Source organism: Emys orbicularis, chromosome 6, assembly GCF_028017835.1.
Source record: "Emys orbicularis isolate rEmyOrb1 chromosome 6, rEmyOrb1.hap1, whole genome shotgun sequence".
Lineage (NCBI taxonomy): Eukaryota > Metazoa > Chordata > Testudines > Emydidae > Emys > Emys orbicularis.
Genome location: NC_088688.1, coordinates 122,441,696 through 122,460,877, shown reverse-complemented (window position 1 = coordinate 122,460,877; position 19,182 = coordinate 122,441,696). Strand labels below are relative to the sequence as shown.

Here is a 19,182-nt window from a genome sequence, read left to right as displayed (position 1 = left end):
CATATGCCCCAGCCGCCTAATCATTTTCGTTGCCTTCCATTGGACTCTCTCCAATTTGTCCACATCCTTTCTGTAGTGGGGGGCCCAAAACTGGACACAATACTCCAGATGTGGCCTCACCAGTGCCGAATAGAGGGGAATAATCACTTCCCTCGATCTGCTGACAAAGCTCCTACTAATGCAGCCCAATATGTCGTTAGCCTTCTTTACAACAAGGGCACACTGTTGACTCTATTCAGCTTCTCATCCCCTGTAATCCCCAGGTCCTTTTCTGCAGAACTGCTACTTAGCCTGTTGGTCCCCAGCCTGTAGCAGTGCATGGGATTCTTCCATCTTAAGTGCAGGACTCTGCACTTGTCCTTGTTGAACCTCATCAGATTTCTTTTGGCCCAATCCTCCAATTTGTCTAGGTCACTCTGGACCCTATCCCTACCCTCCAGCGTAGCTACCTCTCCCCCCAACTTAGCGTCATCCGCGAACTTGCTGAGGGTGCAATCCATCCCATCATCCAGATCATTAATGAAGATGTTGAACAAAACCAGCCCCAGGACTGACCCCTGGGGCCCTCCACTTGATACCGGCTGCCAACTAGACATTGAACCATTGATCACTACCTATTGAGCCCGACAATCTAGCCAGCTTTCTATTCACCTTATAGTCCATTCATCCAATTCATACTACTTTAACTTGCTGGCAAGAATACTGTGGAAGACCATATCAAAAGCTTTGCTAAAGTCAAGATATATCACATCCACTGCTTTCCCCTCATCCACAGAGCCAGTTATCTCATCATAAAAGGCAATCAGGTTGGTCAGGAGTGACTTGCCCTTGGTGAATCCATGTTGACTTTTCCTAGTCACCTTCCTCTCTGTAGCGGGGTGGTCACCCGCTCCTGCTCTGAGGGGTTTAAAAACAGCCCTTGGAAAGGATGGGGGGTGAGAGAGAACACCCTGGGCTGATTGGGGCAAGTAGATGCAGCTGGGCCACGCCCCAATCAGAGCCCAGCTGGCCCTATAAAGGCCAGGGCGGCCAGAAGCTCAGTATTCTCTCTCTGAGTGCAGAGAGAGAAGGGCCTGGCTGCAGGGAACTAGAGCAGAGTACCTGGGTGGAGCAGGGCTGGGGAAAGGCTGAGGAGCTCCAGCCTGGAAAGCCCCAGGCTGAGGCCTAGTGTTAGGCCAGGAGGTACTGGGGGTTGCAGAGGGCAGCCCGGAGATAGGCCAAGGCAGCAGGCCCAAACCCAACCTTGTCTGTGATGAGTGGCTGATACTGCAGTCTGCCCCTGGGTGTGGGGCTAGATGGTGACTGACAGTAGCTGGATACTGAGGTAGGGTTAGTGGGTGGGGGTTCCCCTGGGAGGGGAGACCTAGCGTGTGGGTACTGCCAGGGCTCAGCACCCCGAGCAAGGGGCACCGGGTTCCTGGGAGGGACACGGGGCCCAGAAGTAGAGAGCAAGGCAGATCACCGGCCCGCAGAGGGCGCTCCAGAGGCTGGGTCGAGCTAATTCCCTGAAAGACCAGCAGGAGGCGCCGCAGGGGTGAGTCCGCTCGTGTTACACTCTCCTCCAAGTGCTTCAAAATGGATTCCTTGAGGACCTGCTCCATGATTTTTTCGGGGACTGAGGTGAGGCTGACCAGTCTGTAGCTCCCTGGATTCTCCTTCTTCCCTTTTTTAAAGAAGGGCACTATATTTGCCTTTTTCCAATCGTCTGGGACCTCCCACAATCAACACGAGTTTTCAAAGATAATGGCCAATGACTCTGCAATCACATCAGCCAACTGCCTCAGCACCCTCCGATGTATTAGATCCGGATGCATAGACTTGGGCATGTCCAGCTTTTTAAATAGTCCTTAACCTGTTATTTCACCACTGAGGGCTGCTCACCTCCTCCTCATACTGTGTTGCCCAGTGCAGCAGTTTGGGAGCTGACCTTGTCTGTGAAGACTGAGGCAAAAAAAGCATTGAGTCACTAGGTTGCTTCCCCCATTCAGTAAGGGTGCCACACTTTCCCTGACCACCTTCTTGTTGCTAACATACCTATAGAAACCCTTCTTGTTACCCTTCATATCCCTTGCTAGCTGCAACTCCAGTTGTGCTTTTGCCTTCCTGATTACACCCCTGTATGCTCGAGCAATATTTTTATACTCCTCCCTAGTCATCTGTCCATGTTTCCACTTCTTGAAAGCTTCCTTTTTAAGTTTAAGCTCACTGAAGATTTCTCTGTTAAGCCAAGCTGGTCGTCTGCCATATTTGCTATTCTTTCTGCACATCAGGATGCGTTGATCCGGCACCCTCAATAAGGTTTCTTTAAAATACAGCCAGCTCTCCTGGACTCCTTTCCCCCTCAATTAGCCTCCCAGGGGATCCTGCCCATCAGCTCCCTGAGGGAGTCACAGTCTGCTTTTCTGAAGTCCAGGGTCCGTATTTTGCTGCTCTCCTTTCTTCCTTTTGTCAGGATCCTGAACTCAACCATCTCATGGTCACTGCTGCCCAGGTTGCCACCCACTTCTACTTCCCCTACCAAGTTTTCCCTGTTTGTGAGCAGCAGGTCAAGAGGAGCACGGCCCCTGGTTGGTTCCTCCAGCACTTGCACCAGGAAGTTGTCCCCAACCCTCTCCAAAACCTCCTGGATTGTCTGTGCACTGCTGTATTACTCTCCCAGCAAATGTCAGGGTGATTGAAGTCCCCCATGAGAACTAGGGCCTGTGATCTGGAAACTTCTGTTAGTTGTCCAAAGAAAGCTTCGGCAAATGCACGACAGCTATGCAAATCTTGTGTTTGCAGTTTCCCCAGGTCATCGTGAGGTGGGCAGTTCACTTGGATCAACATAAAAGAACTTGTTTGCTTGAACCATTGTAAACAAACTACTGCGTTTCATGTGGTTCTCGCTATTGCCTCCCTGTGCATTAGGTAAGTGAGGCAAACCCAAAACAGGAGTGGTTTATAAAGAACAGGAACATGTGAAGATTCAGAATTGTTCCTCCTTCTCTTAAGAGTGCACAATGGCCCAAGCAGCAGAGCTTACCAGAGAAACAGCAGCTTTCAGGGAGTCAGAGAACTGGTAACACTAGGACCCTTCTGCATGGCCCATCAGATAGTGCTCAGAATAATTCTCCATTCCCATGGTGTGAATTCAGCTAGCCCCTGTGCAGCCTATCCTGGCTGAAAGAGGGTGATCTTTAATTAATAGGATGTTAATCATCATGTATAGTCCACACGGAGACCTAGACAGTGAATGGCTTCATATTTTTATTGCTTTTGGGTGAATATTTGGCCAGCTACACATTGCACATGTCAATTAAGAATAGTAGCATAAAATGGAATATACATGAGTGAAATATTGATCAATATGGCCCCTAAACTGATGAAATATCCATCTTCCTATTTTGTCATCACTCCTGTAGGATATTACCAAACCGTATCCATCTGCCACTTCTGTACTTTTGGGGATTAATTTCTCTTTAGATTCATTTAAAGATTTTTCTTCCTACTCATCATTCTTTTCTCATCTTACCTTCAGGACCTGTTCTTTCCAGTGGCAGAGGTGGCTGTCTGCCCCTTCCACCTCCCCTTATTTGGCAGCTCCTTGGTCATTTAAAATGACATTAGAAAACAGTCATCTTGGAAAGGCACAAGCCAAACTGAGTCTGGGGACATTTGAATGCCTCGAAATGCAGGAGGGAAATCATGGGAAGGAGTTTGGTGGCCCAGAGGTTGGTAGCCTCTTTACCTTCCTCGACCTTTAGAAGCACTCTCAGTAGAAGTGCTCACAGGGGTTATGTTATCATGTCGGTCAATGCTGGCTAGCAACAGAAAATCATTCTTGGAAGACCTGCCTTGTAGAGGCTCCTATGAATGACTTAATTGACTCACATTGCCTGATACACTTACTAGTAAGTGTCACTATCTGTAAGGTATTCTTCATTATCTCTAAATCATGGGAAAAGCAAATGAGCCTAGTATCTGAGTCGTCTCAGGTCCAAATTGGCATAGGCAGCAATTAAATTAAGTCTGAGTGTCCCATTCTAGCCTTGAATGAATTTTTCTATACTGAAAAAAATCAAGTCTCTGGCGAGGGTAGAACAAAGACTAGGATGGAAGGATTCATAATGATCAGGGTTCAGCAGCATGTGTCAAGCTATGTGACAGAGCCTGCAAAATATTTGCACGTTATTCCTGGCTCTAACCGTTGCAGCGAGACCCATTGCCCTGTTTACACTACACTTTTGCCCTCAAACGTCTCACCATTGCAACCACCAATACCACTCAGCAGTGGGACCAACAATAGAAGCCCTGTTGCAGACAAAGGGCTAGTTTATACTCCATTGAGAGTTCGGTTTGTTCTCTCTCTTTCCTGTGGCATTCTTTTAGGACTAGGATATTTGAGGGACTCGGGGTTGGATAGCAAGTGTTTTCTCTGCGTGAATCTCTTGTTAGTTGCATGGCTTCCTTCCATTTGAATAATTTCTTGGGAGGTTCTCTCTTGTTTGTTTAATTGAATGCTGGGCTTGATTTCCCTCCTTAAATTTACCTCGATTTGATTACCCAAAATCTCATCCTGGTTTATTGGACAAAGTTTGCACTGGCTGTATTTTTACATGGAGTAATTATTGCATGTGCCATTGAAGAAAGGGTGTGGATGTCTCAACAGCATAGTAATGGGCTTTAGAGCCTTTCTTCTCTAGGAAACCAGTTCAGCTCAAGCTCAGGAGTGATTGAAGGGTATTTCTCTCTACAGTCTGTGTGTGGCCCATGTACAGTAAGTTAGTTCTCTCAGTCCTGCTATTCCTAGACAGGTGTCAATGTCACCAAACCATCCCTCCAGGTGGAAGGAAGGACAAAGATTGAATAGTGAAACTTGTTGTCCCCTGGGATCTTGAGAGATGGTCACTTCAGGTTAGGGTTATGGGGAGATACATGGACTCCCATGGTGAGCAGCTGTCTGAAAAACAGGCGGACACTGAGATTATATCTACACTACAATACAAAGCCCATGGCACCAAGTCTCAGAGCCAAGGTCAATTGACTCAGGCTTGCAGGGTTTGGGCTGTGGGGCTAAAAATTGCAGTGTAGACAGAGAGCCTGGGCTCCAGCCGAGCCCTGAGACCCACCCCACTCACCAGGTTTCAGAGCCTGGGCTCCAGCCCGAGCCCACACATCTTCCTTGCAATTTTTAGCCCTGCAGCCTGAGCCCCATGATCCCAAGTCAGCTGACCTGGGCCAGCCATGCCACAGGTCTTCCATTGCAGTGTAGACAAACCATGGCAGTTTCTGTGGAGGAGTCAGAAAGAACCAGGCTTTTCCAGATCCAGGGAATGGTAAGCCTGAGAAAGGGCCAGAGATATGTGTACTCTGATTTATTGCTTTTAAGATACGTTTTCTCTGAAATGCTTTTGTTCTAAGTCAATAATATTTTGCTCAAAGGAGGCTGCTGGATCACAACAGTTCGATTCAACCCGAACCATTTTTTTTTTTTTTTCAAAATTGCCAGCCAACCTAAGGGGGGGGGAAATCAATTATTCACCCAGCTCTGCATATATGAGTATTAAGTCTGCTGACTGGGAAAGCGAGGAAGAGCTTAAAAGAATACACTGGAAAATTGATGACAGATTTGGATTTCAAGCAGCTTGTTCAAACTGAACAAGGACTTTCCTTTCCTAAAAAGCAAGTGGTCTCACTTAGCTCATTACTTAATGAATCAGGCAAAGATGCTGCACCTCATTCATCAGCAGGTGATGCTAAGGACGTGATCTTGGATTTCAAAGCGAGGGCTGATGGAGTGTTCGTTCTCATTCCTTTCGCCCTTATTGAGAGGGACTGGATTATGGATTTGGCTGGGAAGAAGAGAGATTTGTTATCAAAGTCCATGGATATTTTTCCAGACCGATGTTGAACTACTGAGAGCAAGACAGACATTTGTTTCTCTAAGGAAATACTTGAGGCCAGGCTGGCTTCAATGGAGTTACTCAGATTTGTACCAGCTGAAGAGCTGGCCCTTCGAGTCTCAGGCCTAGATCCTTAAAGGCATTTAGGTGCCTAACTCCCATTGCAACAAACGGCAATTGGACACCTCAGTACCCTTTAGGATCTGGACCTCAGTGCTGTGGCTACTGTTCTTGACCATGCCAAATTAAGGATGACCTACATAAATGGGGCTAAACATATATTTTGTGACTTTGATGCGACATCCTTTCCGAGAGCACACAGAGTAACCAGCACACATGGGGCCCCATGGAAGTGAAGGAAGGATGCTTTAATGATTAAGCACAGAACTAGGCTTCAGGAGATCTGCCTTCTCTGCCGCTATCTTCCTGCAGCCACAGGCGTGTCATTTAACCTGTGTGTGCCTCAGCTTACCCCCTCTGAAGTGGGGGATAATGATTCCTACCTCGCAGAGGTATGAAAGTTAAGCCACTGATCCTTGTCAAACACGTTAAGGTCCTGGGGTGGAAGATGCTATAGAAAGGATATTACTTATTATGGTTATTACAAAGACATCAATAGTGCTGCTGTTTAGCCCTCAACAGCAAATCATCATGGAATGCAATAAAGCTGCTGTATACAGTGTTGTAGCCGTGTTGGTCCCAGGATATTAGAGACACAAGGTGACCTGAAGACGAGCTCTGTGGAAACTCAAAAGCTTGTGTCTCTCACCAACAGAAGTTGGTCCAGTAGAAGATATCACCTCACCCACCTTGTCTCTGTAATAAAGCTGCTGGAAAGTCTTGCAGAGAAGACTCATGAGGTTTGTAAACAGTCAAGGTTGGTCCATTGATAGCAGACTGAGATTAGCCATCAAATCTAATACAGCCAAGAAGAGGGAGGAGGACACCAGCATGATTTCCTTTAGCAGGAAGGTAAGAGGACTTGTTGATTTTCCAGGCAAAGCTTAAAGGAATATCTAGACTGCTGCTGATTCTCAGCTCTCCTCCCGACCTTGATATTTTTGTCTGCTTACGTGTGACTTGTGGCATTGAGTGCACAGAACCATTAAACACAAACCATCAGCTTTTAAAAAGGAAAATGCACATGTGCATACACAAAACTAGAAAAGTTATCATTTTGCAAGGAATTGCAGGGGCGGGATTAGTACGTCGCTCTCTCCAAGGATGTATAGGACTTTCCTAATTCTTGCATTTCTACACCTTTCTAACTGCAGTTTTCCCATTACTTAGCAGCAAACAGTTTGGAGAGAGTAATGAAAAGCATCATACCTCCATGGCCATCTTTTGGGCAGAGTTGTCACTTGAGTGCCCACTATGGTTGCTCAGAACTTCATAGCTACAGCAGGGATAGATTTCAGAACCTCTTGCTCCCAAAACACAGCTACTACCACTTGAACTTGGGTTGTAAACTCTTTGAGGCAGAGACTGTCTTTTTGTTCTGTGGATGTACAGTACCTAGCACATTGGGTCCTGGTCTAGATCTGTGGCTTCTAGGTACTACTGCAATACAAACATTATACAAATAAAAATATGGGAATTTCTGCTGGCAGTATAGGACCTATGACACACAGTTGTACATTTCAATCCTGCTCAGAAGAGAGCTGTGATATAGAAAAAACGGTTTATTCAATTCTGTCTGTTCTGTCTGAAAATAGAGCTGAACATGTATGCATTATACACAAAAAGTCCTGTGGCACCTTACAGACTAACGGATGTATTGGAGCATAAGCTTTTGTGGGTGAATACATGCGTCTGACGAAGTCGGCATTCACCCACGAAAGCTTATGCTCCAATACATCTGTTAGTCTATAAGGTGCCACAGGACTCTTTGTAGCTTTTTACAGATCCAGACTAACACGGCTGCCTCTCTGATACTTGGCATTACACACAGTGAGCAGTGAAGCTTGGCGTTCTGCTATGCGGTGATGTAAAATGAGACCACAACGTATAATACGATGCACTGTATCTCTGTTGTCTTGATTTTTGTGTTGTGCAGTATAAACCACTAAGAAAATTAGCAATTTATAATAGTTCGCACACCTGTTATTGTGTTGAATCATTTCATACTCTCCAAGCCAAAGTGTGGTAATTATTTTCTCCCCCTCCTACTTGTCCTGTTTAACTTATTCCTAAAATTTATCTCTAAAGTGTGGCCTTTGATGGGTGGCTGCTTCATTGTGTTTATCTTCTTTTTATCGCCAGATGAAGTATTTTTCATGCTTGCTTTGGCATTTCATGGGCTAATAGAGAAAGATGTCTTGTTTGGGGCAATTTAAAGAACCATAAACAACAAATAACAATACATCGGAGACACCATTGCTGAGATTTCTTTTGCCTATACCCAGCTACGCTGCGAATGAGTTCAGTAGGGCTGACAAAATATTTGGCACTACTGAGGGTCTGGCCAATCACTTTCTATTGAAGACAATGGAGCTACACTGATTTATGCCAGCTGTGGATCAGGACCAGTATATTTTTTTCTGCACCTCAGTCTCAAGGGTGTTGAAATGGAACAAGATCAAGGATGAACATTCTGGACCCTTCAGTTGTCTGGCGGCGGTTGATATTAGGACTATGATTTAGTCACAAGTTTTGGTCTTTGTTGGCCAGCGTTTTATTATTCTGGCCCAGATTCTCAGGTGTGACATGGCTGCTTAGCAGCCTAAAGCAGCCACAAAGCCAGCGGATCAGGCCACTGAAGGATCTCTACTGCCTACAGGCTGCTGCACCACTTCATATCTGGCCATGGACACCAACACCACTTCGCATATGGCCTCCAAAAAGGGGCATGTTCCCTTTCGGTGGAGTTTTTTTTTTTATATATATATATATATATATATATAATTTTTTTTTTTTTTTTTTAAGAAGGAATGCCCCCTCAAAGATGGGGAAAAGAGAAGAGGTTAATTGAGATGGTCTGGATCTGTTGTTAAAGTCCAATCCCATTTCATCCCAGGTTGGGTTTGTGATTCAACTGGAGCCAGTAGAGATGGCAAGGTCATCTGGGTCCCTCTCTCTGGCCTGGTTAAGACATCTCTCAGGATCATGATGACAAAGGCCGGGGATCCCAGGAGAGGGTAGGGGTAGCATCCATGATGGTGAAGCTTTTAGCTTACGGCCTTTTAGCTACTCCCAAAGATGCTGCTAAGTTTTTCATGATCCTTCCTGTTTTGCAATTATTTTCTTTAGAAGAATCGTTTCTACTCCCTATTATAGCACCTGGAACCGCTGATTCATCAGTAGAGTCACATTGTTCCTAGAAATTCTGCCCAGGGGCACATTGAATAAGTAGGTAGCTTTCAGCAGAGAACCCCAAATACATTGATCATCCCAATGCTGGATAGCACTGGTCACATACCTGTGTGGCAATGAAGCTCTGCATTTGCAAAATGCTCCAATCCAGCAGGGTGAATTGCTTAGGATTTGTTGCCTATTTGAGGCACTTCTGACCTTGTATCATTGTGCTTCAAAACACTGAAAAAGGAAAGACTCCTCTACAAATCTCCTGAAACAAAATGCATGGGGAGACCCTCCAGCACTAAGCGTCAGTGGATTTGGCACTAATCCACTACTGTTTTGGAAATGTCATTGTAACCCTAAAAGAAACCCCAAGAATGTATCCAAAGATTAATCTAGGGACTTGTCCAGACAAGTGAAATTTGCACTTCGATCTAGTTATAGCAATGCAAAACACCCCAGCATAGCCAGGGCCTAACACTCCAGGGTTATATAATATCCCCCAAAGAGTGTGAATTAAAGACACACAGTCCTACCTCTCTATTGGAGATCCAGAGTTAGCTAACTTGTATATTCTGTTCTTCTGTTTACAGCCATAGGGAATCTCTTTTTAATGGATGGGCACTGATTTTTATTCTTGGCAATATTCCTTAGCTGGTTTGGGGGCAATGATTAAAGAACAGACATAATATTCCCTATTACACCAAAGACTATAACATGAAGGAACCGCATGGGCCCCATGTGGTTCAAATAACCACGTATATAGACATGACTAAGTAATACTGAATATACACAACACGCAAGGCCTAGCCCCCTTCCCCACTACACACACACACACACACACACACACACACACACTCAGCTTGGTTTCGAAAACTTAGAACACAGCAAGCACCACTAGAGGGCTCACAAACTAAGAGGGATTCTACCCACTTCCTATAAACTACAGGGTGGGGGAGAAAATTGTTCCTCTTTTCCTTAACTGCAGTCAACTTTCATGACTATGAAATGAGGATGGATATGCAGCTTAGTTAATTAAGGGAGTTGAGGCTGCCATGAATATGACATCTACTTGCAGTTTCTCCTTGATTACTTCCCTCTTTTGCACTTAGAAAATCATTACCATTGCCTTTAAAACACAAAAACAACCACTAACGATCACTCTTGACTCTCTGCTGACTAAAGCCTTGGTCCTTGATCCTTGGATGATGTTCGGCCAAGCAGTGCTAGTATTTCCAGATTATAGCATAGCTACCACTGGAATAGGATTCTCATATGTGCCACTAATCTAATTTTCCCAGGAAAAACCATCAGTGGCACAGATTCACATTTACATCAAGATCCCTCTTCACCACTCTGACAGTGCAAAGAATCTTAAGGCAGCCAGGGTGGTATAAAGGGGCCTTAGAATGAGAATCAGTCCATTATCCACCTGTTATGATTTGGCTAATGCATGCTCACTGAGATGATATTTACGCATTTGAAAATGCAATGTGTACTATGTATATTAAAATACACCAAGAGGGCATTTTATTTTTATTTTGCACAGACACTGCAAATGGGCATTAACCACTTCTCCGGACTCTTTGTGATGTTATGCGTTGGATTTGTCTTATCCATTCTCACCACCATTGGAGAACATGTAGTACACAGACTGGTCCTACCACGAATCAAAAAGAAATCCAAGCTGAAATACTGGCTCCATACAAGCCAGGTAGGTATTTGAGAGGCTTGCTGGTAATTCCATCAAATGTTTCCAGAGCTGTTCAGTAAAAGCCTGATCCAAAGCCACTGAAGTCAATAGAAATTCTACCGTTGGTTTCAATGGGCATTGACTCTGGCCTAGATTATTATTAGTAGATTTGCTCTTCTAACAGAACCTGTTGCAGTTGACGTTGGTGCAAATTTTACCAATGACTTCGGTCGGAGCAGGTCCAGTGTCTCTAGCACCCCTTCTGTTATTGAGTATCAAGGGGAACCAATTAAAGATTATCAATGTTATTTCTCAGACCAGTCAATCACTCTCTAATGAGGAGGGGGAGGAAGTAGACACTGGGATGGCCCTGCAGGCAAAGTTTTCAAAGTAGCCTCCAAGCGGGCTAGGTGGCTCAGAGGAGTGATGATGGTGATGCACACTGGCAAGAGAAGTCCAGACTTCCACATACGCTGCTCAATATACAGCAGCACTGAAAATGGGAGGCCTTATTTTCATTTACATTAAGGCCCTTTAGTAGTATAAAGAGGCCTTCATGTAAATAAGAATCTAGGCCAGCATGTTTGGACTAAAAATGGGATAGAAAACAATGTAGGAAATTATACAATAACACTACCAGTAGATATGGAATAATGGTACAATTTTATCTGGAGTTTGTGTTTAATTTGGTCCTGCCACTGTCAGGAAGTCACAGAAGAGGTCCAGAGAAGGTCAATGATGGTTAGAGTTAGAAGGATGCTAGGGACTACATATGAGAGTTTGAGATCAAGATTATTTAACATTGAAAAGAGAAGCATCAGAGGGGACTTGAAATATTCGCAATTACGAAGTACATAGTGTAAACTGAAACACCCCCCCCCCCTTCTTTTTGCTTCTCAATCGCTGCTGTTTTATAACCCAAACACTGCGCAGGTGGCTTTCTGTGCTAGCTGCATTGTGAGACTGCCTTTCCCAAGGTGAGCAGGGTCAGTCTTGGGGTATTTTCCCCCCTCTTTCCCCCATGAATGTTTGTATCTTATTTTTCCATATGCCAGAGGAAGATGGCATCTCTAGCCCTACCACATTCTAGAGGTGATCATAGGAGGCATCCTGGAAACTCCTGGGCTGTATTTCTGTATACAATTGAGCGAAAGCAGCGTTTGCTAGAACGTAGAGATTGCCTCTGTCCGTTCTATCAGATCCTCAGCTGGTGTATCACCAGGCACTATCATTGACCTTAACTGAGCTACGTCCTCTTACACCAACTGAGGATCTCACCTAGAGTGAGCTGCTCGAAGTCCAGTGAGAGCCCGACTCCAGCAACAAGTTGAATTCTGTCAGTAGCACAGAGCAAGTTATAAAGGAGAATGGCTGTGGACCTTTGGATCTTACACAGCACTAGTCAGGTGAAAGCATTTCGAGAAAGACCTCGTTTGGTTGTCTGAGGACTGAGTCATTGTTGGAAAGTCCAAATTAAGCGAAGACAACCGTTTTTCTGTAAATACTAGAATATGAAAAGAGAGGGGGGAGGATTGTTGTTCTTCAGTGCGTGTTTGTTTTCTTAAAGACACACCTCGTTTGTGTAAAAAGCCTGAACCAAAACCCGTTGTGCTTTGGGACAGTTTGAATTTTAATATGCTACAAACTAGCATGAATTCTAAGTAACATTTTAATATGCTACAAACTAGCATGAATTCTAAGTAACATCTTGTTTATCAATCTATTGGTTCCCAAGCTTTCTATGCATCTATAAAAATGTGGGTTTGCCTCCTTTGGCACGGTGCTTGTAATAAAGTGGGGGAAATATATTTATCTTTCTGCCTTGGGGGTATCTTATCTAATGGATACATTACTTTCTGGTAGATGGTCTTTAAAAAAAAGTGTACATCAGGAAATCAACCACTCTTGCTCCAGAAATAGGAGACCTTTATGACAATGAATAGGAGCTGGGCATTGGGTTTGTATCCCGGAATGTGCAAAATAAGAAGCTACATTCAGGTGGAGTCCACACAAAGACAGTCGTTTGCCTGCCACCAGAGGTGGGGGCTCTTTTTTCTTGTGTTTAATTACTCCCCTGTTTCACTTCTTCTAGAGATTGCATCGTGCATTAAACAGTTCATTCACTGAGGACAAACACCAACCCAAGACAAAACAAGTAGAAAAGAGGTAAGTTGTGTGTGCTTTTTTTTTTTTTTTTTTTTTAATAAAAAGGGCTTATTTTGGAACTAGATCTGTTGGAACTGGATATCGGACCATGAATTTAAACGTCTCTCAGAGATAAAGATAAATCAAGAGAGAAAAATGGTACTTTGACTATTAGCTAACAATATTGTTACAGGCTGAAGTTCTTTAGATGCCCAAAGAGAAGCAGAAAATGGATATTTATTAGTTTAATACAGAGCTACATAGATTCCCTAGTATTTTTTATCCACACTGCAATCATAAATCCAAAACCCAATACCAGCCCCCATGCTCATTGCCAGCTGTGAATCTAGGCATACCTTAAGTGTAACTTGTTCTAGTCACAGATATACACCAGTCCTAAAATGGTCAAATAGCATACAGGGCAATCCCTTCTCCCAGGAATCTCAGCTCAGCCCAGATCACAGGGAGCAACCTCAGGCATTGACTCTAATTAGAGACCAACTCAGAGAGCAAACTCCCCTCCTGTTTGCACAGCTGCATGTCTCCAGAAGCTGTGTCTACACAGAACATTGCATAATCAAAGACAATACAACAGCACATCTTCCTAAGACTAAACACTTGCTCACACACTAAGAAAAAGAATTTGAAAGACGATGGTACATCTATGCCACAAACGAAGGTGTGATTGTAGCATGGGCAGGCATACGTATGCTAGCTTTAATCTAGCGAACAAGAGTAGTGAAGATTTAACACACAGACCCTGCCATGGGCAGCAACCTAAAGTCCTCAGTGGGCTCATAATGATGGGACTATCCCATGCCACCATTTCTTCACTACTGTTTTTTTTAGCCCACCTAGCTCAATTAAAGCTAGCAAGGATATGGCTACCTGTTACAGTCACACGTTCATTAGTGGTATAGACATAGCCGTCATGCAACAGCACCACCTAGTGACACCGGTCATAACAATACCATCTTTTTGATGTGGTACTGCTAGGAAATACTTCTAGATAGCAGCATTCCTTTCCTACAGAGGAGTACAGATGCAGAGAGATGTCAAGATAGCACCCTGGCCACTTACAGCAAAAATCTCCATGAGTAGCGTCCGGGAAAGATCCTGTCTGTGGCTACGATCAAAGCACTTACTCATGGGTTTTGTTAAATTTTGGTGCCACAGAAATGACACCAAGAAAAAATTCTTGGTTGATTGACAGATGAGAGAGGGTCAGCCTCCACAACACCCCACATCTGGCCTCCTCAGCACCCCCGGGCAGGCAGGCCACTAATAACAAACTGACAACAATCCCAAAGAAAACACAGAACAAAAAGGTCCTTCACTTTTCCTGGGTTACCCTTCCCTCTCGTACAGCAATGACCCTCCAGACTTTCTCCTTGGAGGCCCAGCTCCTGCCCAAGTGGCTCAGCTTCAGGGCTTCCTCCCTGGAGTCCTTCCCCCACTCTGGGACTCCACAGGCTGGATCCGTATTCCCAGTGTACCTGTAGACTTTCTACCTGGGGTCTGACTCTCTCCAGGGTCTACTACAGGAGCTGCCTCCTCTCCTGCTGTACTTTCCTTCCCAGCAAAACTCTCGCCGTCCTTTACAGAAATCACCCAACTCCTTCTCGGGGTGGGTCTGATAATTGACTGCAGCCATCTGATCAGGATCAGCTGCAGGGCTACCTGATCATAGAATATCAGGGTTGGAAGGGACCTCAGGAGGTCATCTAGTCCAACCCCCTGCTCAAAGCAGGACCTAATCCCAACTAAATCATCCCAGCCTGACTCCCCTGGAAGAGCCAGCCAGTCTCTCTCTCTACTGGCCACACTCTTCCTCTGTCTCCTCCCCATAACAAGCCCAGTCTGACCCCAAGGCAGCTTCATCAATTCAAAAGCACAACATTCGGAGGCACAAGCTGCTTTCAGAAGCTGACTGGTACAAAATAAACGTCGTGCTGCTCACACCGCCAAGGCCCTGATTCCTCCACAGGATGTTTTTTTATATAAAGGCACTTTTGCCATCTCTAATTAGAACCCTACTAGCAACAAGCCTGTTCAAAAACACTTGTGTTTAATCAAGCCTTTAACTGCACTGTGGACGGGACCCTGGTGAATTAAATTCAAGGCTCCCAGTAACCTGGAACGTAGCTGTAATGAGTCCTAATATTGGAAGGGACAGTGCTGAGCTCCCCAATTAATTAGATGAGAACACTCTCTTATTCCTCCAGGCGGCTGTCCTCTTTCAAATGGTCAGAGAGGGAAAAGCGATGGGATTAACTTGTGTTATTTCCCTCGAGAGGGTCCTCTGATATCTTCTTCAGGCATCATTTTCAGAAAGGCTCTTTTAACACAGTGCCTGCAGACCTGCACATTCTCACCCTCTGACTGCCAGGGGTTCCATTTACACCTGCCTCGAGCACAGCACCCGCTTACCTCCAACTCTAAATGGGTGAGCCCATGACCGGCGCCTGCCTCCATCCCCTCTTCACACTCCCCACCACCACGAGCAGCACCCGGCGAGCCCTGTGAAGGCTCTTTTCGTCTTGGGTTGTAAGAGGCAGGAAAGATAGAGGCAGTCACTCATGAGTGCTATTCCTAAACACACCCAGAATGCAGGACACGGCTACCTGCTTCATCTGGGGTGTTCCTGAGGAGGAGTGCGCCATAGCCTGCACCAACCAGCTGCCCATTGATTTCTGGGTGTGATCTGAAGTGATGGAGTCATGCTGTGGTTTAAAGCCTGAAATGGGTTGGGACCACTTCTTTTCCCATCCAATACTGCACCAGTGGAGGGAAAGTGAAGCTCCCAGCGAAGAGTTCCTGATTGGACGGTGAATGTACTGGAGGCGGAATGCCATCAGTGAGATGTCCGCCACAATAGGCCCATTTCCCATTTATTCCCTGTTACACCACATGCAGCTCACCCTGTTCTTCTTGGCTTTTCCTGGCAGAGGGAGGGATGGCTGACGGTGGCAGGAGGGGGATTTGCGAAGGTTTTTGCACTCAGACTCTGTCACATTGCAGTTGGTAAAATGTTTGTATGTACACCTAGAGCATTGGGCTGAGCAGGTTTTAATGAACTGAAAGAAGGAAAGAAAATAAACTTACGAAATGCTTTTAACTTTTCACTCAAGCTGATATATCAGATCCATAGACAGTTTTCCTTTTAAAAGCAGGCTAGTTAGACAATCCCCGTCAGCCCTCCTCAGCTTTGATCCCACACGAGATCAGTGTGACATACTCCGCTTTTTCATGTTCCTGATTTTCACTGGCTCTGGTTTTATTGAGACTGAAGATAAGCCCAAATCACCAAATTGCAATCTGGCTCCAGATTTCTAATGTCTCAACGGCCAGGAGCGTTCAGATGCAGGGGTTTGGTTCAGTCCGTTATCAGAATTAGGAGCCAGCTGCAAAAGTCAGATCCAGATCTGGATTTGGATAAAGAAACTCCCAGTGTTTGGGGATTTGGGGGACCCTGGGTTTCAGTTTGGGTCCATCCCTAATAAGAATGATTCACGCTTCCACGTCTCCTGTTATAGCAAGTCATTTGGGTGCTCAGGTAGATTTCATTTGCTAAATAAGTCAGTGTCTTTCTCACAGCAGGCATCTTTGGTAGCATGGAAAACTTCAAGACTGAATCACTGAAGTTCTCTAGTAGCTGGGCCACAGTGGTTTCCAAGCAGTTAGGGAGTCTGGCAGACTGGCTTCGTCTGATCATTTGAGACACACTGTGGGAGCATCTAGGATGCAGTGTCACTGCAAATTTCTCTGCCAGTGGGAGCCACATATTAGAAGTTCCTTATTTGTCTACTTAGCAACTCAAGTTCACCGAAGAGGCATGGTACATGGTTTAGTGATCTGAGAAGGGGCATGGGCACCAGGACTTCTGGAGATCTAGACATTGCTCTGACATTCACTATGGCCTTGGGCAAATGAACCTCTTCATCATCTGTAAAATGGTGTCTGTAAATGGGACATGATGGTATTTACCTACTTCACTGTGGCCGGGGGAAGATTAATCAGTCATTGTTTTTAAGCCCTTTGAAGATGCAAAGTGCTATATAAATTACTGCATGTTCAGATTTTTCCTCTTCGGCCAAAATGATTTGTGCCGGCCAGAAGGTTAATCAAAAAAAGGTTAATCAGGTCAGCTGAGCTTTTTGGAGTCATGGCCCTTCTGTAAAGCCATTTTTGGGGAAATAAATCAAAACGCCGGTGAGGTCTGAAATGCAGCTCAGGTGTTTAATGGTGGATATTGCACAGGCAGGGAATGCTGGGCAGGCCTCAGGGAAAAGCCCTCTCTGCAACTGTTATGGTTTCATTTTAAAGAGTGATTCTTTGTGCAGGTCCAACACAGGTAACAGCCAGCATGCGGTGTGGAACACTGCCAACCCAGGCAACTGTCACCGGAGGAAATACATATGCAGTGAGGAAGGGCAAAACGAAGTGACCCTCAGACAGCACCAAGACATACCCCTACCCCAACTGAGAGGAGAGACTCCAGCACCCCTGACAACGAATGGGAAAGCAGATCCCCTGAATATTGCTAGGACCTCAGTGATCCAAGAGCTCACTGAATTAGAGAAGCAGATTCAAGCGATCAAGCAGGAGCTGCAGCTAGCCATGAAGAGAAAAACTGAGCTGGAAGAGTATCAGAGGACAAACAGGACTGCAGAGCCCTAGGCCACCACACCTCCGGCCCCCTGTACAATTTGCAATGCACTTTTGTAAAGCCAGAAAAGAGACCTGGGAATAAAAAGAGCAATATGTTCTTCATAAAGCCTCCGTCCTGCAAAGCAGACACTGCAACAGCAAGCGGGAAACTTATTCCTGGTTCCTAGAACAGTTCTGGTTCTTTCATAAGACTGAATCTCTCATTCGTTCCGTGAACATCTAAGGGGTAGCCTCGCACTAGAAGAGCTGCGAGCACCCAGACCGCACCAGTTCCGTTTCCCTCACATGGCACTAAAACAAAAAGTTTCCACTTTTTAGCCCTTTCTGTGCATTAATTAAAAAAAATTCTAAAATGGTCAGCAGCTTGTGTCCCTTGTTGGAGCGTGTGTGTGTGTGTGTGTGTGTGGTAAGTGACAAAGGACCTGATGCCCATTTACAATAAGGCCCCTAAGGGACTGCACCGTGAGTACCAGAGCAGCGTCAAGGAACCTTAGCGTAAGAGAGAATCAGACCTGTCATTTTAAGGGAATTTATTATGAATGCATCTCTCTCTGAAATGATTTGCTTCTTGGATTTTGAAGATGGGGAGAAGTAGTTTAAGCTATTCAGCAACTAAATAGATAGTACATCAGCCTAAGTGATAGTGCCATCAAATAATCTTTAACTAAACAGGATTTCTATTAACTTTTAAATAATGCTTGACCACACCCCCTTTGGGACAACAGCCTGTGTGATGTAGACAATGTTTTTAATGTCTTATTTAGTACAGGCCAAGAACCGATGGATTATTCCCGGTGCACGGCACATCCAGAAGTGGATGGATTCTAATCATCTCATACCTGGCTAGCATTCAGTCTTTTTGCAAAGTAAGCTGTAATTATAGAGCTTAACCTAAGTATGCTTTTTCAAGCCTCTCTTTGAATGACAGATATTTTGGGAGGCAGTGGGGGTAGGTGGTCCTTGATTAAGATGCTGCTTTGGTGGGTTGAACTCAAGTTGATGTGCCTACAGTCAATCAAGCCAGTGGCAGATATTATATTTAACATTTATATTAGGCCTGATTTTCTGCTGTTTAGTCAGCCGCTGTTAATTCAGAGTAGCAGTGCCATAGAGAATCAGGCCCACTGGCCCTGATCCTGCAATGATCTCTATATAGGAAGACCCTTCATCTGCCCAGAACTTCACAGGGCTCCATGTGCAAGCGGAGTGCTTTAGACGTGCAAGGAGTGGCAGCTCAGCTGTCCCCACTCAAGTCACTGGGGGTAAATCAGTCAGAGTTTGACCATTGACTTCAGTGTGAGCAGAGTTAGGCTAACTGAGTGCTTTTGAAAAATCCCACTATAGAAGACAAAATCCCTGTCCTGAAGAACTGACTTCTCAAAGGGTGGGATTTCTGGAACTGCTTAGCAGCCACAGCTCCAACTGTAGGAAGTGGGAGACACAGGTAACCAGCATCTCTGAAAATCAGGCCTTACATAAATAAAAACAAATGAG

General features: G+C 45.1%; 1 protein-coding gene across 1 annotated transcript in view; it reads left to right on the top strand.

The window, feature by feature from the left end:
- Positions 1-17,697, top strand: part of GRIN3A (glutamate ionotropic receptor NMDA type subunit 3A) — a 95,447-nt gene extending 77,750 nt beyond the window's left edge. The window contains exons 8-10 of the mRNA XM_065406674.1: positions 10,729-10,893; positions 12,965-13,038; positions 17,361-17,697. Coding sequence (XP_065262746.1) covers positions 10,729-10,893; positions 12,965-13,038; positions 17,361-17,697 — 576 coding nt within the window. The remainder of the gene's footprint in view (positions 1-10,728; positions 10,894-12,964; positions 13,039-17,360) is intronic.
- Positions 17,698-19,182: the final 1,485 nt, after the last annotated feature.